General features: G+C 40.4%; 1 protein-coding gene across 8 annotated transcripts in view; it reads right to left on the bottom strand.

Annotated features, from left to right (window-relative positions):
* The window catches only part of PTK2 (protein tyrosine kinase 2), a 190,030-nt gene that overhangs the window by 114,687 nt on the left and 53,474 nt on the right, over window positions 1-21,869 (bottom strand). For 4 of the 8 annotated variants that reach the window (XM_066566795.1, XM_066566777.1, XM_066566786.1 and 1 more), the window contains exon 1: window positions 17,033-17,356. The exons of 1 other annotated variant lie outside the window; for it this stretch is intronic. In XM_066566795.1, coding sequence (XP_066422892.1) covers window positions 17,033-17,135 — 103 coding nt within the window. In that variant the 5' untranslated portion in view covers window positions 17,136-17,356. Of the gene's footprint in view, window positions 1-1,082; window positions 1,102-17,032; window positions 17,358-21,869 lie in introns of those variants that run through there. 3 more of the 8 variants (XM_066566763.1, XM_066566754.1, XM_066566811.1) reach the window with 2 other exon arrangements.

A 21,869-nucleotide genomic window follows, 5' to 3' on the forward strand; every position in this document is an offset into this window, starting at 1 on the left:
CACACTGTCAAGGCTTAACACATTTGGATTTGGCTACCATTCGATTTTACCTGGGATTTCCTGGTTTTATATTACTGAATGAGACCATCCCAGCCTATAATTCAAAATGTTCCAACTATCTTTTAATGTTTAACCCCCTTTAATAATTTTAATGTCAGATAAAAGGCACTTAAGTGCTCAGGAGGAACAGGATGACAACAGCCTCTCTGTTGCTGGCAAGGCAATGGCCTCTTACAAAATTCAATGACCTGTAAAAAGTTTTCCTCAGGTCTATTCTGGCTCAGGTGTTTTTCAAAGCCAATAACAATAGCCTCTGGTATATGGGCAGAAATGAAGAAAAACGTGATTCTTTACTCTGTACTCTGGCTAGGGCAAGCTAGAAGCAGTTAAACATACACTGTATGGACCACTTCAAGAATTTTATTAAAAATAAAACAAAAACCAACAAAACATAATAAAGCCTAAAAAGGCAATTTAAAAAAGCAATTTAAAACACCTCATCCACTCCAAACAGACCATCAGGGCCCTCTTCAGACTTCTGGAGTCAGCATCAATGATTCCATACTGCTTTGGATCAGAACAAAATTTATGGATTCCCCACCAGTGCTCTCATCCCAGGTGGATGCTCCTGATGTGCTGTGTAGGGCAGAATCCAAAGCCAGAACTCACCACCTCACTGCAGCTGGAATTCTCCCTTGGACAGGGCCCCTTGCTCCCACACTATCTCCAGAAAAATAGAGACAGTGCACTGCCCAGCTAAGGGAAGGGCATTCAGGGCTTTTGCTCCTTTCAATCCCCATGAAGCTCTGAGGTTTCTGGTGAGGTTTTCCAGTGAATGCATCATTAAATCTCTGAATGGAACCATCAACACTGAAAAGCTCTGAAAATTGGAATCATCCAAGGAAACACCCTTGGTGTCCATCCAAAGCATTTTTTAGTCTTTTACCTTAAACTAGTAACACAGGGCTACTGAACCTTTCTTAATTAATTAAAGCAAATCTAATATACCACAGATCCTGAACTTGGACATTTACGCTGCACTGAGAAATAAGGAATTCACAATTTTAAGGGAAAGCTCTCACCTAAATAACAGGATTACAGTATAAAGTGGGTTCAGAATGTGTGTTTTGGGGGTTTCCTCAACCTGAAGCAAACAGAGAGAAGTAAGGCAACAGCTTACCAAAGAATTGATGTTAGAAAAACTTATTCATTTTTCCTAGAACCATCTCCACTATGTATGAAAGATCAGCTAAAAATTTGGCTTTGCATGAGACACAAATGACCAAAAGGGTTAAAACTTCTAGAAGAGCTGAAGAAGGTAACAGCTGCAATTAAACCATTCTACTTCTAACTGAGTCACTACTTCCTGAAGTTTGTAAGCTAGGGGAAGGAAGCCATTCCAACTGGTATTAACCAGTTCAAACACATTTAATTTAGGGCTTCCTTCAAGAAACTTCTCTGAAAGTGGAATTTAGTACTTAAAAGGATAAAATATTGGGTCTGTGGTAGAAAAATTAATTGGAACCTGGAAGAGGTGGGTTCAATCCCCCAAAGCAAGACAAACTTCAGTACAATTAAGTTTCCTCAGTTTTGTCATTTCCAATTGTGGAAGGAATCATGCAGGAACACCACAGGAATAATCAATCACCGTACACATGGCACTATTTTCATCTCCTCTCCAAGCTCCCCTGACAGGAGACACCCTGGGTCAAAACCTCATTATGCTTTGCAACACATGAGCCATAAATACAACACAGCTTGTGCCAAAACCCACATCAGCCTCTTCCACAAAAGCAACTGTTTGGGTTGCTCCATCTAATCCATCTCATCCCACCTGAGATAACCCAGATATTTATTTGTTATCTAACTTCAACCAACAGGGAATGGGGTCAGAAATATCAGAAATATCTAATTCAACTGCTACACATTTCAAACCCAGAAGTAAAATTGAGTCTTTGCATGTTCTGTGACAGCCAATCCATGGTGGATCAGCACAGACCCAGTAGCACTGAGGTCCCAAACCACCAGTGTGAGCATATCCTCATCATGGCAGGGGAGTAAAGGAGACAGGGGTGACTGGTTTAACATCTTCATGGTGGAGAAATTCAGGCACACCTGAAGGTATCAAGTCAGCAGGTTTCACTAGCCCCACAAGAATTTACTGCACCTTTTTACAATATATTTGATAATGGACAGGTATTAAGTAAGAAGCTCATAAAGATGCAACTTACTTTACAGTGCATTTTTCTTCTATTCAATTATTTCCCTGGAAACAATAAATCAATTCCCACCATCACAGTGATGAAATATGCAATTTGTGTGTGACAATCTCACCATTTGCAGAAACAGCAGGTGGTAATAAATTAAGTTGGTGTTACACAAACAAGACACCTCCATAAGCTAACACCCCACACAGAGAGGTATCAATCCATCCCCTTCAAGTCTCTACTAGAACATACAGGAATATTAATTGGAGAGGGGGGATGCACTTGAACATGTGCAGTTTTTAAATGCTGAATTGACTTGGCCTGAGAACACAATCCAAACGGATTGGGCAATTAAAACACCTTTGCACATGAGCTTCAGGAAGCAGAGTTCTTACATATTTGCAATCTGTGCTCTTAATATGCTTGAATTAATTTTAAAATAAATACTTCATAGTAGCTAGAGAGAAAATAGAAGAACAATCTCCTTCAGCAAGGAATGTGTGTGCTTTAATATGCAGAAAATATTTCTACACAAAACCTGAATGTTGTTGTGACAATACACCTTCCACACCACAAACATCAGCAAGTCAGAGGTACCTGGGTCAGAAGTACCTGGAAACACTTAAAACCCTACCTAAACTGAACAGGAGCTAGCATTAGGAAAAACTGTACAAATGGATAAAATTATTAAATATTCCAAAGACTACAGTATTTAATCAGATTACCGATTTTAGCCTGAAATTGGGTCTTTGGGATCTTTGTGACTTGGAAAAGGTTCTGTCAATGCTTACTAAAGGCAAGGGGTGGGTGTCTTCAGCATCACACAATCCCTTGCCAGCAGAGAATTATGGATCAAGATTTTTCTATTTTACCCCAGGTTCCACAGAAAAGTCAATGGAATTTCCAGAACATCTTCTGCACTGTCCAAAAGTCCAGAGAAGCACAACTGAAAGAATGAAAGGGCAGAGCAGGAGCCTTGTGAAGGGAACCTAAAAAAGGCAGAACTCCAGATGGGAGCTTGATCAATATTTTCAAGATCCATGAGGATGGATAAACTGATATTAAAAGATTCTCTAGAAGTTTCTAATGCAGTGGATACAGAAGAAACCTAAGGACAGGCTGTAGACAACAGTCATGCTCACACATTCTCCTGAGAGAGTCATAAATAGGAGATGCTGTCCAAAGAGACCGAAACACTGATGGGTTAATTTTTTTTACATTAAGAACATCCATAAATTTTCACTTTTTGCTTCTGCTATTGAAGGTCAAATACAGAATTATGGAATGGTTTGCATTGGAAGAGACCTTCAAGTTCATCTGATTTCAACTCCTGCCATGGGCAGGGACACCTTCCCCTATCCCAGGTTGCTCCAAGCCCCATCCAACCTGACCTTGGACACTTCCAGGGATGGGACATTCACAACCTCTCTGCACAACCTGTGCCAGGGCCTCACCACCCTCAAAGGGGAGAATTTCTTCCTAATATCCAATCTAAACCTCTTGTCCTTCATCTTAAGGTGGCTCCCCCTCATCCTGTCACTCCAGGCCCTTGTCCCAGATCCCTCTCCAGCTCTCTTGTACCCCCTTCAGGCACTGAAGGGGCTCCAAGGTCTCCCTGGAACCTTTTCTTCTCCAGGTTGAACAGCCCTGGCTCTCCTGGTTTGTCTCCACAGCCAAGGTGCTCCAGCCCCATGATCAACTTGGTGGCTTCCCCTGGACTTGTTCCAAAGGCCAAATATAACCCTTGGGGCTTCCAAAAAGTTCAGATGAAAGTACAGATACACAGCTTTGGCAGCTTTTGCATAGACTACATTTATCAAGTCAATAGATGACAGTGCAAGATGATGATTTCCATGCTCAGAAAAGACTGAAATAAAGTCAGAAAACTAAAAGAAGTCAAACAATATTTTTATTATAGAACAAATCAGAAAAATAAACAACCCTATGAAAAAAAGCCCATCTATGAACACATCCAAAAAGCCTACACTGTATATATTCTGATCCTTTAGAGTGTTCATATGTTTAAAAAAAACCCCAACAACAAAAACTAAGAAAATTAAAGATGTCCCATCACTCAGGCCTTATTTTTCAAGTTTTTTTGAAAAATATTTTCTTGCACACAGTTTAAGTTCTCTTGTACAGTTTAACATCCAAAGATCATTAAAGGAATTTGTCTGGTTTCTCAGACATGCCTGTGTTAGAAGCTACAAAATTGATATATGATCATTTCTGAAAAGTGTATTTGTACAGAGGTTAGAGTTAGTTTTTCAAAGGCAAGTAAGTTGTCACCAGAGGCTGCTTCACCAACTTAATAATTTATCCTTGCTGCTGCCAAAGCTGCAGAACTTTCTACCCCTTTCCTACCTGCCAAGCATTTCCTCATCCACTCTTCCCAACCATGGAGCCCTTGCTTCCCTCTGAGCCCTCCTGCTACTGCTGCTTAAATAATTTTTGAGTTGCTTTTACACATAAAGACAGAATAAATCAGTCTGGCCTTATTTTTTTTCTGGTTTTGGTGAGGGGTTAGTTTTTCTTGGGGTTCACAGTCTACAACTGACACTTCTAAGCCTCTGCCGCTAATCTATTCAATAACATTTACTGATTTTCAGTACCTGGTCAAGAGAGAGGTGAAGAGGAAAGACAAAGGGGGGCAGAGAACAGGTAGGAGATGAAGAAGAACTATTCCATTGCAATGGTTAAAGAAGGCAAAAATTGGTGAAAATACCAGTATTACAAATTCAAGTGTAATTTCCAACTTCAACCATCTCTTTTTCCTCTTTCTTTAAAGTCATTTATCAACTCTTAGCTCATATCCGGCCAAGTTTGACCAACTAAATGGACAGATGTGAATAAAAAGACCAAGAATCTTTAACAGGGGCAGAAGTTGATGGAATTCTCCCAGATCAGGATAGACAAGTAAGGTTTGTTTGCATCTGATACAAGAAAGCTGATGAGCACCTGTAATATGCACCAAAATAAACAAAACAGCTGATCACTGACTATCATGGCACCTTCCACAGGTCTCCAGCCAGGCACTGGAATTTTAAAGAGGTGATAGGAATTTTAACAGGTAATGAGGAGCTTCTTTTCCACCAGAGAGCAATTGAACAAATGACAGAACAAGTAACTACATCGAACTGTAAAGGAAAAGGTTAATTTGAGATATGCCTGGCACAGTCAACAGCAGCATAAGCACAACTAACCTCTAATTATTTCCCATTATTTTGCAAATGTCAAAGTATGGTCTTTAAAGATGCTCAGCATTTGTCAGAAACATGATTTCATTACATTTTAATCAGCTGCAGAATATTTCACTTAGCAAGTGAGTTTCATGGCTGACAGGAATTCGACAAGAAAAACTCACTTAAAACAGTTATGAAGAACAGTTATGTTCTTCTGTCAAAGACAACACCACTCAGAGGAAAATCTGAGACATCAAGAGTTAATACGATTTGCTCTGAAGAAATGAGCTGCAAATGATTTTCACACTCCAGAAGGAAATTAGTTTTCCCACTTTAAGAGGTGAACAGAAAAATACTTTGCTAATACAAAGAAGAGTACAGAGCAGCATACTTGATGAGACTTCATGGTTTACTCTACCCCTTTAGGCAAAATAAATAAATTTTTTAAAATAAATAAATAAAGATCAAGCCCCTAAACAAAGAGCCCCAAGCCACTATTTTCCCCTTACTGCAATCCTACACATTTAAAAAGTTTTAAGAAGAAAGTTTTAAGAAAGACCAAATTCTGATTCATTAATGGGCAACACTAATTCCTTATTTAAGATGTCACTTAACAGGGACTGAAAATATCCCTGTTCCACCCTTATTTGTGGAAAATGCATTTTTCACAGCAAGAACTTGAGCTGCACAGACTGTGACACTTAGAGCAGAAGTGAGATAGGCACAGAGAGGGTGAAGCTGTAAGAAAAATCCCTCCAGGAACAGATCCCGGCGAGTTCTCCAGTGCAGAAGTGGCAGCACAGCCCAGCCCCATTTCCCCACTCACTGTCATGATCCCCTGCCATGCTCAAGGTCAGAAAACTCAATTTATTTCAGGACTTCTTCATCAGATTTGAAGTTTCTGGGGCCAACTCGAACTGTGGAAGCTTTTCTAAACACCAATGCATGCTCTTTTTTTTTTTTTTTTTTTTTGAAAACTAGACAACTCAAGATTCTTCATTGTTCTAATGAATCAAAAGAAACTCACAGCATAAAGATTCTGGAGACATAGACAACTAATACCAAAACTAAACACAACCCTGGTTCAGTTTCTATTTACTTCACTTTTATGATATGCAAGGTAATTTATTAAAAACATCTATTATCCATCTTCCCTTGAATCACAATTCAGTCACAGCATTTAACAGGACAGGACTTGAAAAAAGTTAAAATTATTTCCCTAGTGTGTCTGCTGTCATTGTTAAGTTTTGTCACCTGCAGTATCTGATATTAAAAAAACCAACCTAAAATCAAGACTTGTTGCTTTAAGAAACTGGACAAATGTCCAGAAAAAAATGCTAAATACTTTTCCCTCATTTTTCAGATGTAAGACATAAATTTTAAATTGGATTTGTTCTTTCAGAGTCTAATTTAAAGAAGACAATATATTGCTGTACAGCATATATTAAACATACAGATTGATCTCAATGTTTTAAAAGGCACTTAGCAAAGATGTATACCAATATAAGATATTTACAAAGAAATTATTTTGGATAGAATTTATCAATTCTTATAGGATATTTTGCAGGAAAGGCTTAAATTCCATGTTTGTTTGTTTCAATGCACGAAAATTAAGATTAAAGGGAGATAACAAATTAGGCTGGGAGTATTACTATAAACATGTTGTTTTGACAGAGAGCTCTGAACTTATAAATCAAGTTATTATAACATTTATATCATCTTCTCTTACATGCTAAACAAAACAGTTCACAGTGATAAAACAAATAGCACCTCTCTGGTCTGAAATGAAAGAGAAAAAAGAAAAAAACCCCACAAAGTAATAATTAAAGCAAAAAATAATAGTCCATCTAAAAATTTAGTGCCAAATTACACTGTACCATCAATGTCAAAGAAAATACGGGCCAGAATTAACAAATCCACAACCTAAAGTGTTCCAGATCCACTTTTCTTCTTCAGCAGGGCCTTAATTCTGCAAAGCAACACCCACCCCTGTGCATTTCCAGCAGACTGGAATACACAAATGTGGTGGTGGTGGTGAGTGCTGGAATAGCTGAGTGCACCTGGATGAGGAAGGAGGAAGAATTCAGCACGTGAAAGGACCCAGCCCAATAAAATCTGCCCAGTCAGTCACAAAGGACACATTTTATGAGCCACTTTATTGCAGTGCAGGAAGCTGTCCTTGGGAGAACAGAAGGGCACAGCTCAGGTCCTGCCTACTGTCTGATCTGAGATACATTTCCTAGCAGAGAAAAGAAATAAAGCAGCACATTTTTATTCCCATTTACAACAAAACTGGAGCAACATGAACAACGTGAGTGCAGACTGGGTATGCAGAGCAAGGAAAGTCCTAAAAAGAGAAGGGAAAATATTCAAGAATTTTGTGGAAATAACCTACAAAAAGTTATAATTTAACTATTGTTTTGTACAATTATTGTAGGGCTGAGGCATCACGTGTACCACAGACAGCAACAAAACTGAAATTCATGATAATTCTCACATTAGGGAAAGGGAATGACTCTCACATCCCAAAATGTAGCATTATTCCAAAAAATCACAACCTCTTGTTTATGTTCATACCACTGAACAGGAAAATACTCACTGGATTGAGACATCAGTGACTGATTCATAAAATAAAATTATTATTCTTGGCAGACATAAAAAACTATTTTAAGTTGAGGTTTGGTGTTCTCCCTCTTAATTTTATGTCTTCAAATACTGTGCTCATACTAATCTTTCCTGAATTTCCCAATACCATGCTGGAAAAAGACACAAGATTTGTGACTGCAAGTTTCAAACCTGTCCTCATTTCTCATTCTTCTGAAGGTGCACCAGCCTTTGCAACCACACAAGTAACCTGAGACACCTGGATGTAAAAATCCTTCAGCCAGTGTTTCTGACCTCTGTGAACTCATAAATACAGACCCAAGTATGATCCCATCTTATAGCCTGTTTCAAGTATGAGAGTTTTTCCCCCATTTTGATGGGTTTTTTCCTTGTTCCTGTTATATTTACACCCAAACCCTCCTACTGTGGTTTATTTTACTTTGGCTTGACTGTGATTTTAACACTAAAAAAAACAAACTAGAGATAAATCTGGATTAAACAGAAGTGACTGGTTGCCATTGCTTTTCTCTGCTGGATGAACATTAAGTGTGTTTTAACTTGCCTGGCTTTTCCTACAGGATGGAACAGGAATTGTGAACATGACCTTGCTGTGTATCCAGGAGTATCCAGGGTGTGCTTGTTCCTGATTTCAGATAATTCCCATTTCCAGCTCATTCCCACTCCCATCCCCAACAGTCACTGCTCCCTCCCACAACAGACCAGACACAGAAAAAGCACAACTATCATCCCTTCAAATTTTAGGAATTAACAATTTCAGAGATTCCAGACTGATTTCAGCAAAAGCAATTAAGGACTAGGATAATTCTGAGTAGAAGACCACCTGAAGGAGGGTTTATCACAGAAATTATTTGGCAGCCACAGCAAGTGCTCCTGTTCCTACTGCAACACCTTAGTTTTCATCAGTGTGGGAGATTACTTAAACTGCCCAAATGTATCACAGCCAGAGCTGGGAAGAGAAGTGAGATGTGGCAGATAAGAGCATTATTCCGAAAGCATTTTTATTGCACCTCTAGACTGACAAAAAATATTTAAATTATATTTAGATGTGCAAGTTTGGTACTTCAAACATGAAGTCCAACACTACTGGTTAATACAGGTCACACAGTTTGTTCCAGGAAAACTAAATTAATGCAACCACAACCAGCAAAAAGTTTATTCAGTATCACATAAAACCAGAACCTATACTAACACCAAAATCACTCTGGAAAGAAGAAAAGTAATGGATATTTTCCTGCCAAAGGCCTGATGATGCCTTTTATTCACATATTCAGTTTATATATCCTGTATCTGTAAACCAGTACATAATATACTTTATATGTTATATTAGATACTCTATGAAATACTATGTGTATGTATTTAAAAAATATAAAAGTAAAAGCAAAAGATTGAAGGGGCAAATCTTTCATTTCAAGGACAGGAACAAGGAAGAAATTCTCCAGTGTGAGGATGGTGAGGCCCTGGCACAGATTTCCCAGAGAAGCTGTGGCTGCCCCATCCCTGGAAGTGTTCAAGGCCAGGTTGGATGGGGCTTGGAGCAACCTGGGATAGGGGAAGGTGTCCCTGTCCATGGCTGAGGGGGCTGGAGTGAAATGATCTTGGGAGATTCCTTCCAACCCAAACCATTCTGGGGTTCTACAACATCCTCCCAATTCTGTGTAAGAAAACCACAGGCACTAAGTCCTCACAATTATAACCAGAACAAAATCCTCTTAATTTTATGTTCAGAAACACATGCAGAAAAGCCCACCTTCTGCTAAACCTGGTTAGCTGATAAAACATTGACTCACTGACCTGACAGGCACCATCCCTACGTGCCCATCCCACTTCCATGCAGAGGAAGGACACTGATTGGAACAGCTCAGGGTGTAAATCTTAATTTCTTTGCTGCTCTTGTGATAAACATGACACAGGAATCAGCCCTGAGCTGGGAACAGATACACAGCTCCTGTCACCTGAGCAGGGCCTTTTCCCTCTGGGGAGGGGATGGGGTGGATATCTGCAGCACCCACATGCTCCTATTTGACAGGTACAGCTATACAGAACCATAAATCAGAGACCTTTTAATTCTGCCAGCATGAGTCAAGACTGCTGCAATCAAACACCTGAATGGACAAAAAGCTGCTGTTCAAGTACCTGGCAATGCAATTTGTTGCATGGGAATCATTTGTTAGGATCAAATTGAAAAGGCTGCTCTACTCCAAAGCATCTTTGTTGCAATTCTTCAGATTATCTTGACCAACCATCATGACACAGCCAAGACAAAACCCCCTTTGAGCTGAACACACTGAGATTTCGGGAACATGATTCCTACTATCTCCCCATACCAGCAAGAACAGATCATTGCTGAGTTGCAAACATATTAGCAGAAAAGTTGTGAGAAGAGCTTCAACCCTATTGCCCCTTATCTTCCAAAATCAACTAAACTACAGACCACACCCAGTTCCTTCCCACTCTCCTTCCCAGAAATAAAGATGTAACAGGACTGCAGACCATTACTCACCCTGCAATCACTTATGATGAAAATGTTCCTTGCTTCAATGACCTCTACATAGATGTTAAAAGAGAAAACTCAAATGGTATGGGAATCCATGACCAAATACTGGCAATTCAGTGATTAATTTTGCTTCATCCAGTGGTATTGTTCAAGTGAAGAAAGTCTGGTTTTACTTTTAGTTCTACAGCACAGCCAACTGAAGTAAAAAGGTCAGCTTTGAGTCTCAAAATGCCACTGTTCAGTTCATTACCCTCATCCCCTGCTGATGTGATGCTGCACAAGACATCACTGAAGAGCTCAGTTGCTGTGAGCTGCTGTCCCAAGGCACAGCAGAACTGAAGCACACACTGATTTTACTCCTGTATTTACTCAAGATGAGGAGACTTAGCCCATGGAAAAAGCTGTTTTTTCTTATACATTTCCATGGTAAAGCAAGGGACAACACTTCATTTGCAGATTCCAAATTAAATAGGAAGTACAAAGCCCTAATGCTTGCTGTTATGGATCTGAAATCACTGGCAGGAGAAACACTACTTCAGAAAGCAGTGACAGTGCTTGGGGAGAGGATTAACCAATCTCCCTTCTGGCAAAGTAACAAACCTCAGTTATCAAATCAATAAATGGAAAAAGGGAATTTGTTTACAGGTTATTTTCAATAAAATGACTCAGCAGGATTGAATACACACAGAAATGCTTTTCTTAATATCTATGCTAAGCTACATTAAATATCAGAAGAGGACAATCCTACCCTCTTTCCATATACCAATAAATCCATGCTGGGCAACCACCAGTGACCTCCACACCTCAATCACCTCCATACCTCAGCAACCCCTGTCCTTGAAAACCCAGCAGGGAAAACTGGCACTGGCACTTCTCAACATGGATTCAACAGGAGATACTGCAGGGATCTCATTGCTCTTGCATGATGATGAAATCTTCATGAATGATACAATATTTCTGTAACTCCTCTAATCAAATACATTTATGATGTCCTGTACTTAAGCTTTTTTTAATATAGTATTTACAAAGATATTTATGTCTGGCTTTTGTTTGTTTTGCTGAGTTATAGAATTCAGCAGCTTGTACAGATTTCTCTACTATATTGTTATAGTGTATATTAATCTATAATATCTCCAGGTTTTAGTAATTCCATGAACAAATGCATATCAGGTCATGAATTTAGGAATATTAGCGAGGGTTTTTTTTTCCCAGACAATTAATGAAAAGTACATACTCTTTGCTGGCACATCAGTATTTTTACAAGACATGAATTTGCAACTATTCAATCTCAGCAACACTACAGCAACTGAAGGGTTGAGACTACCTAATACATTTCTTACAAATACAACACCAGTTACAAAAGCTCATTTCAGTACCATAGTCCTACCAATAAAAGCTTCCAAAAGAGACATTGCCCATGAATTGCATTTGATAAAAACATAAAAACATGTAAGAGATCATCTTTGGTATCTAATGCTGAAATACTGCAAGTCTTGCCAGGGTAACTGGGCAAGTAAAATTATGCACGTCTGTAGATGTATTTTACATACAGAAAATAAATATACACAAACACGCAATGGGACTTGCGATAAAGAAATTTCAAATATAAACTGAATAAGAAAGCAATTGGGGCTATAAACTCCTGGTTAACTTTTCTGCTTAATGCATCATTTCCAGCAATGAAACATTCACTTGGGTTCCAACTTCCACACTTTGCTGTTAGACTTGTTTTCCAATGCTTCTTTAAAAAGATATTTCAAACATTTTGTTTTCCTTGCTGAAGTTTTCGGTTTTTTCCAGGCAGCTCAGAATTTAATTCCAAGCTGCTTCACTGGCTCATTACCAGGTGCTGCAATTGATAAGATCACACATCTCCATTACCCAGGGAACACCAAATGCTCCCCCAGCCCTTAAAACAATCTCTTTCCTTTCTTGTAAGAATATCTCAAGCTCCATCTTCCATTCCAGTCGTCTTTGAATACGAACAATCACCCCAGTGGGAATGCAGCAGACTCCCTTAGCTGCAGAGTTCCTGTATTTTGAAGAATATTGAGCTACCACACGCTGTGCTGTAACACTGAAAGGGAACCCCTCTTGCTTTTCCAGATTATTTTCCACCTTTAAATATATACAGGCATATCAGGAATATGATACTCTGAGCAATCCAGTCTAGTGGAAAGTGCCCCTGCCCACGGCAGGGAAGCTGGAACTAGACAGATATGTAAGGTCCCTTCCAGCACAAACCATACTGTGATTCTATGAACTTTTCCCCTTTAAAAATTAGTGGTTTGATGAGATTAATGTTATTTTTCTTCTTTCTACAAAAACATCACAAAAAACCCAGGAACTGAAGAGATGCTTTTCATGGTTTGCAAGTCTCATAGCTCAAGAAGCTACAAAGTTATCACTAAGTTGAAGAAAAGTTTAGGTAACATTACCATTCAGAAGGAAATGGCCAATGTAGCCCACATGGTTAGCCAACAACAGACTATCAAATGACAGACCAGACTTTTCCCAGTTGTTTTCCCCTCAGACACCAAGGGAAAAGCACCAAATGCCACTCCTAAACTACACCTATAGAGCAAAGAAAAAAAATGCAAGAGCAGGTGCTTCCCTCCAGTCACTTCAACTGAAGCTCACTGAGAAGATGCAGCAGAACACTCATACAAACAGAATGGCTTTTTTTCCTTTCTATACACAAGAACAATTATATTTCCATGTTACATATACAATGTCTATGTCAAAGAAGCAGGATATCTTGCTTTAGAGATTATTTACCTCCTACAACCTTCATAGCAACTTCCCTTACTCTATTTTCTATGACTGTGTCCCTCTTAGTGATCACCTATCACATAAAAACCTAAGGGTCTGTTGGACAGAATGTTATCACTCTGTCAGCAAAACAGCAGAGATTTATGACATGGAGATGAAGGAGAAACAGCTCTGACCTCCTCTCTTATGCATCCAACTGTTTTGCTTATATTCAACTCATGACCAGCAGGTCCCATCTGAGCACACCCCCTCAATCAGCAGGGCTCACCAAAAAAGAAACCCACAACATTTCACTTGGAACTGCTTCTCTCTTTAAAGAAAGATTGCAACATCTGCAATAGGGCAAAACTCTCTCCCGGCAGATTAAATACATTTCACAACACAGGTTAAAATTTTTAATATTTCTTTTAGTCAAGAGTAGGTTTTTGACTGAATTTGGCTCAATTAAGCCAGTATAGATTTTCCATGTTACTTTGAATAGCTGAGTTTAAGGACTGTGATCACCCTGCAGTAACAACTCACATGGCACACACTGAATTACATCAATTAATTGTTCATAAATTACTAAACAGAGCATTTCTGGAAGATATTCAAGAAACTTCCTCCTCCTTGGGGTGGATAATTCACAGACCTATAGCAGAGCTGCCCAGCTACCCTTGGCTGTCACGTTTACACTGCTTTCACCCAGTTATTGTGTAAGGTTAAAATGGCAGGAATTCACAGGAAACACAAGAAAAAAGTTCACCAGCAAAAGTATCTAGGTCGAAGTGTAATACATTACACTAGTAATGATTTTAACAAATTTCAGAGATGTTAGTGAAAAGTCTTTAATGATCCATGACCACTTTCTAGTCTGCTGTTACATGCAGAAAGGAAACACCCCTGTATCATACCAGCACAAAGTTTCAGCACTTAGCTGGCAAAGGAGTGGTGACTGCTCAGGGATCAAGACAGGCACTTCAGCATCCCCCAAAGCTGCAACTGAGCTTCAGGATGATTAGTCCACAAGACCTGACATTTTAATTTCCAAATTACTTAATGAGAGGGAGGAAGCAGCCAAAAATGTCTTATTCCTATCCTGATAAAGAAATACAGGCTTACTGAGAAGAAATATGCCAGCAACGAAGTACACACTTTCTCTTCATTCACCCATCAGAATACCCTCAAATCTGGAGTGTGCAGATCCAGACTAAATTATTCAATTCAGTAACACTACTTAAATTAGATTTAGATTTGGAGAGGAGGCAAAAAAAACCAACAACACAGATTCACACAAGTACTTTCTAAAGCAAGCAAATATCTTCTTCTCTGTAGCAGTCCTACAGACAGGGCACAGAATTGGCTGCAATTAGGTCATCCCACGCTATCGCTAAGAAGATTTGATGATTTCAGATTTAAGAACGCTAAAAAAAAGTGGAACCTCTGTATGAACACAGACTCACTGAAATATTTCAAAGCCTTTTCAAAGAACAAACATTGCTGAGATCACACCTGGTGCAATGAAAGCTCAATCTGTCCCATTCAAAAGAGAACAGAGCACTTAGAAAGTAAGTTATGGATAATAAAATATACACATCAAGATCCCATTTTAAGACATTATAAAATACTTCAAAAGTTTTATCAGTTTTTACTACAGGTAACCTGACACTTTACCAGAAAAACCAGAGGCAGAATAAAGACATCAGAACTAAATGGTTCTCTCATTAATATATTACCTTTCTTGGACTGCAGATATCTCACAGCCCTTATCAAAGTAGGCCAGATCCGTCTCATTTCCCTAAGGTTAAGCCGGTGAACAGTACACAAAGTAATCATCCACTAAGGCATGGCCACCATTCAATGACAAATATAGCTCAAGCTATTTCTCATCTGTCCTATTTTTTTGGGAGCCTGTGATGAAGCTTTTTCTAGAAATCATCACAACTGGCAGCTGTGAAGATCCTGGTGCCTTTGTCCTCTTACGCAACCCCTGGTGTTCCCCTTCTCCCCCCAACAGGAATAACAAGAGATTACAGGGCTGCTCTCCGGATTTTGGGGCAGAGGGGACGCAGAGGGGACGGACAAGCAATCTTCCCTGAAGTCATGTTCTGAGAACACAGGCGACCAGAGGAAGAGGTGGGATCATTTTTCATTCATTTCAGTAGCTGGAATGGGTGGGGGGAATCAATAGCTTTTATCATGGCCCAATGCAGCCATCCCCAGCCCTGCTGGGGCATCCTCTGGGACTGGAGTAGGGGGGAGAAATTGATACTTCAATACTAAACAGCCTGAACAGCAGATGGCAAAAGCTTGCTTTTGCTTTCAGAAGATTCTTCTTCCCTACTTTTAAAAGTTACTTTCTTGGAGGTACTTTCATCCTGACCCTCACAATAGTCCAAGGAGATGAATCCAAATTTCATCTAATACTTCTGTTACCCAATTTATGACACACAGATCTGGCATTGTTGTTACCCCCTTCACGGTAAACAAGTTTTACTAAAAGCAAAGGACACTCTGTATTAGCTTTGTTTCCAGCTACCATTAGTCATTGTTTACTAAATATTATTCCCTTGTGAGCTGACAGGTTCTGTACTTCATGAAACCAGGGTGTGGCGTTCCACTTTTCCCATTTCTAAGTCGATTCTACTCTGTGTGGTATAATATGTCAGTGTGTGGCAAGGACTAAAGTATTTCTGAAAGGTGCAGAAAGCAGGCAGGACAAAGTGTTAAATGCTTCTTCGTGTGCCCTCCTAATTACTAGACAATAAAAACTGTAAATAAATTCAATTTTTTTTTTCAAACAATTAATCAGCAGCTATGCCTATCGAATCCTTAGTTCAGATACGTTTACCCTGTACTTCTGAAGTAACTGGCTGTCCGTGATCCAAGATTACGGTGACGCAATACTTCACTGCCAGTTTCTCTTCCAAAAAAGAAAGTACATTGAAATGAAAGCAAGCACGAGGAAGGTTATGCTTACAACCAGCAACATTCAACTTTTTACAGTTGTTTTCCATCTAAGGAAGATTTGATTCTTTAGCTACTAAGAGAATTTCGACCTTAATCCCTGTAAAGTCACATCCACAACTCCAATATACAAGTAACATCCAGATGATAATACGGTAAATATTTAAGTCTTGGGGTGCAAATTAAGATTATCACGTGAATTACTTTCCCATGTCCATCTAACTATTGTTAAGCCTCAATTTCAAGTCCAACCGTCTAATAGTAATAAATTCATGCTCTGTGTCTACTTACTGTCTCCGTTTGGGGGTGGGTAATAGGGGGGACAAATTCAGAGACATCAAGTAAAAACATGTGAGTCTTCCGCTCCCTACGATCAGGATCAGACACTTAAAAACTACTTCTTCTAAAAGGTGAGTGAAAGCAGGATCACCCTCGCAGCGGCTTCAAACATACAAAGATCACAAACAAAGCCGTCAGATCCTCACATCAGTGCAAGTACAAACCAAACAGCTCAAGCGCTCTTTTCATTTCAAATAATTCTTAAAGGCTGAGGGAGGAAAAAAAAAAAAAAAAAAAAAACAAAACACAAAACCCGAAGCATCCCAGCTGTCAGGTGAAGCAGCTCCTGCGGAGGGGCAGCTCCGCACTGCAAGCGCATGACCAGAATATTTATTTTCTAGCTTGGCTTTGAGAGGAAAAAAACCATGGAACCACAGGTGGTAAAACGTTAAATTAAGAGGGAGAGAGAAATGCATACAGATATATACATATACACACTCTTATATATAAATAAAAGGTCGGAGTACCTTTAGCCCAGCACATGGGGAAAGGGCTGCAGCCGCTTTTCTCCATGCAGCCCGCACCTGCCCGCCTCGGGGGCTGCTGCCCGGCCACCTCCAGCAGCCACATACACGGAGCGTGCTCGATGCCGGCCAGCTCCGGCACACAATGTCCCGATTCAGCGCTCCGGGCTCCTGCGGGGGGAGGCTGGAGCCGCCTGGACGTGCCGGATCCCGGCGAGAGGAGGGAGCCCCGGCCCTCCCCGGGGCGGTGCGCCTTCACCTGGCTGCGGGGGGAGCGCGGTCCCCCGGCCCGCCCGGGGCTCCAGCGCGCTCCGCTGCGGGGAAGCCGCGCCGCTGCCTCATCTCCCCCCGCCCCGGAGCATCATCCTCATCCTCGTCCTCCTCGTCCACCTCCTCCTCCTCCTCCTCCTCCTCCTCCCCGGGAGCGGTGCCGAGGCGGAGTGAGCCCTGCGGAGGAGGGCGGGCAGGGGCGGGAGGCGATTACCCGGCTGCCATTAATATGCTAATCCCCGTCTGCTGCCCGCGCCCGGCCGGCTCCGGTTCACCCTGGGCGCAGAGGCAGAGCGGGGGAAATGCGCTGGAAACGCCGCCCGGCCCGGCCCGGCCGCGGACCGGCCTCGCTTCGCCGCCGCTGATGTTCCTGGTCCCGCACCGCCCCTCCCCTGCCGCACCCGCGTTTTGCCATCGCTTTTACACATTTGCTGTATCCGCTTACCGACACAAGCGCCAGGCATCCTAAAAGCAAAACTTGGCTTTAAGCGCACGGGAACTTCCCTAAAAGCGCTGGAGAACTTCCCCAAAGTTCAGCAGGAATTGGGGTCACACGCTCTATCAGCACTTGCCTCACTCCACGAGATTAAGGATGGAAGACGCCCGGCAGTGCTGCTTGGCCCTAAAGAATGAATATCGCAGCCCACGCCAGTCCTCAGTGCCACATCCAGCCCCCTCTAAAGCCGGGGCTTCTTTATTGACTTCTCATCACAAGGCAAAGGTCACCTCAAACATTCACCCCAGATGGTGAAGGGCCTTTGTTTCTTCTTAACTTTGTAGCACCTAACACCAAAACTGCTTAAAATAGTTTTCTTTTAAAATGATGAGAATAAATACTGCAAAAGCCAATGTTTATAATAATCACACAACCAGGCAGAATGTGTGTATGGAAATAAAACAAATATCCATTTTACAGCAAAGTATTTCACAAAAATTATAAATAACTGTTTCAGCCAGAACACGTATTAAAATCAACAGGAACGAGATTCACACTTATCATTAAAGCTCTTTATATATTCCACAGTAATCTCTTCTCACTCCCAGCCCTCAGCAGTAAGGCGTGAGGCTTATCCAAGACTAGAACCAAAAGGGAATTAATCTAAAGCCAGCAGCCTTCAACTTAACCTATCTGCCTACTTGTAGCAGCATGCACTCGTCTACAGCATATGTTTAATTACCACTCTTTACTGCCATTTCTCAATATACTGACTGGCCTTGCAGAATTAGTGGTGTATGTCAAAATTCTTGATTAAAAAAAAAAAAAGAATTTTTAGCAACTGCATTTAACTATTGTCTGCTTTTCTATTTAAACGAGAAAAAATATTCACTGGAAAAAAAAAAAAAGAAAAAGAGAGAGAGAGATTAGGCCACAACCAGGCCCATCAGATGTTCTGCATCACTGCTCAGGCACAAAGCTCTTTCTGGGGCTGAAGAAAGCCAAAGGGAACTGAAGACATGCCTGGGTGCCTTCCTCCCCCCACCACAAAGTTTTCCAAGCCCCTCAGTGTTAACAGACAGACAAACACTTCTAGTGACAAGGTCGATTATATTTACCTTCAATAATAAAGCAGAACATGCTACAGTAAATATTTAAATCCCCCAATTATTGTAGTTGTGTGGGTACAGAAGGGGCACAGACAGGCTCAGTGCCCCTCTGGTTCATGCTGCAGCTGGCAGGGCAGGAAATCTGCTTTTACACATCAAGCTCTGCCACTGGCTTCCTTGGTGACCTTGAGCAAGTCAGACTTGTTTCCTTCAAAAAAGGAAACTGCAGATACTTCAGTTTTCCTTCCATTGATTTGATCTGTGCTCTAGGGTGTAAAATATATTTTTAAAAATGTGTTTCTTCTATGAAACAAAAATGCTTTCCAGAAAAGCAGATAAAAAAATATCAAGAAGTAAAAAGGGGGGGGGAAGGTTTAAATTAAATTTTATTTATAAAAACAAAACCCTTTAAATATCAACTGGTAAGTGCATTACCAAGGACAGTTTTAATAAACAGAATGTGTGGACTCTGTATTCTTTACACTTTTAACAGATGAGGCTAATACAGATTATCAATCCAAGTGTCAAGAGATACTGCCTGCTCATATAATAGCAGTATTATATTCATTCTTCTCAAGGACATATCTTCTTGTTTTTGTATTAGACTACAAAATGAAGGTGAAAACTAAGTACTTCATAACATGAGAATTTTTTAAATTCAATTTTAGAAGCTGTTCAACATTTTACACCCCGAGTATGTATTTTTCACTTAAACCAAGTGCTTCCTTGATGCTTTTAAAAAAATACTTAATATCTATTTGTTATTATAAGAAGTACACAGTGGACATATGCTCATCTTCTTCTTTAAAATAACATGATAATCTTTTTCTGCACCAAAAAAAAAAAAGGCCAAAAGCATAAAATTTATGTTCTGAAGATGTTCAGAAACCCCAAAATTCCAAGTTGCAGGGAAGAAGGCAGGCAGGGATGAAGCAGCAGCAGACAAGGCACAAAGTAAAAAAAAAAAAAAACAAAAACAAACTTCAGAAGTTAAATACATCTCCAGTATACAGAGTATACTGAGTATTTACAACATTTTATACATACTGCTCCTCAAGTAGGTATCTGAGCAGCATTTATGTAAAGTAATCTGTTTTAAGTAATGCCAATCAGATTATACCATTTACTGAGGTAAGAAACATCTGTCAGAAATTAGGGCTGTGGAACAGGAGCGTTGGTTCTTGTTGTGCAAGATGCATTTGCTGACACACTCTGATAGTATGTGTGCAGCAGTCTCTGTGTAAGCAATGATGATAACAGCTATCAAAGAAAAACCTGAAAAAGTATTTAATAGAAAAAGAAGAATTCATAAGTTTTTACTAAGAATATGCAGAAGCACTGGCCATTTTCCTTAGCACACATTCTAACCAGAAAAAAAGCTCAGACTACCCCAATAACAACAGACAGGCCAAGGTCAGCTAAGAAATGGAATTCTGCCCCAAGAAAATTCAAGTTAAGACTTTTCTGCTATGACTATGATTTTGGTTGCTCAATTTCAGCTTGCTTTTAAAGACTACTGATTATCAGCATCAGCTTTTGGAAAGCAAGAGGGGAGGAAAAAAGTGAGAAGTATTTTTTTAATTGTATCAAGGCATTAAGTTTTTAAAATTTTCTTTGTGGTGCTGAGCCTGTCTCCTATTGATGTCGCCTTCAAAAATCAAGAAGCTCTGGGGAGCAAAGGGTTAAACAGCAGGGTTTTGTTTTTTACAATTGTGACACATATAAAAGGCTGTCTGATTTTTTCCACTCAAGCTTATCCAAACAAAAACAAAGATCAGGCCCATCACACAAACTGGCAAACCCTGGCTTTCTCCATGGTCATGTCCAGAGCTGGAGCTCCTGGGGTGTCCCAGAGACCTCACCAGCACAGAGCTGACCCCAGTTTCTCCCTCAGTAAATGCCATCATTAGGAACTCTCTGCTATTCAACTAGGTTTTTTTTTTCCACAACAGTTAATATCTCTATTCAACAATAGCAATAGTTGGCAAGTTGGAGCATTGTTAGGAAGGAGACCAGGACAGAACCAAACAGGGAATACTTGTCCAAGTTCCACTGTGCTGAGAAATCAAACTGAACTCAGGATTTGGAAACTGTGAAGAAAACAGACAGATTGGTACCAGGGTAGTGCTGCAGAGCAGAACAGAAATTTGCTTTTCAGCTCCTCTCCAGCAACACCTCAGCCACCAGATGAACAGCAACAGAGATCTCCTCCAAGGGAGAAAAGAGCAGCCCATTCACTTGTTAGAACAAAAATGAAGAGCTAGAGCCCAGAGCACAGCCATGACATCAGCATTAGGGCTGGAGGCACCTCTGCTCTGGAGACAGGACAGAGTGAGGAATGTTCAGCCTGGAGAAGGCCCCAGGGAGACCTTGGAGCCCCTTCCAGTGCCTGGAGAGGGACTTCTGACAAGGGCACATGGTGACAGGACAAGGAGGAATGGCTTTGAACTGAAAGAATATGTGTTTAAATTAAGTATTAGGAAGCTATTCTTCACTATGAGGATGGTGAGACACATCCAGAGAAATCATGGATGCCCCATCCCTGGAAGTGTTCAGGGCCAGGTCGGATGGAGCTTTGAGCAACCTGGTCTGGTCTAAGGTGACTGTGTCCATAACAGGGGGTGGGAAGTAGATGATCTTGAAGGTCCCTTCCAACCAAAACTGTTCTGTGATGCTTATTATGATTCTGGATTCAATAATTCATAGTCTTAGCCACTTCATGGGCTACTGTTTATCACTCTAGTAATTTCTAGAAGCTGAAGAACAAGGGCAATGTTTTGAAGGAGATCTGCAAATTCTTGTAGGAGATGGAAGAAGAGTTCATTGCATTCATCTAGGTGATAAAGAAAGTTTTCAAACAAAGTTTACCCTCAGAACAAGTGCAGGATTTTTTTCGTAAAGCCACAAATCCTCTCTACCATGACAACTGCAGCCCACAAAGCTGAGAGTGGCTGATGAATGTTCTAAAAATTAAAACATGTTTATTGATCAAGTGACAGTCTTCTGCATCTGAATTAATTTACTT

Source organism: Molothrus aeneus, chromosome 1 (assembly GCF_037042795.1).
Source record: "Molothrus aeneus isolate 106 chromosome 1, BPBGC_Maene_1.0, whole genome shotgun sequence".
Taxonomy (NCBI): domain Eukaryota; kingdom Metazoa; phylum Chordata; class Aves; order Passeriformes; family Icteridae; genus Molothrus; species Molothrus aeneus.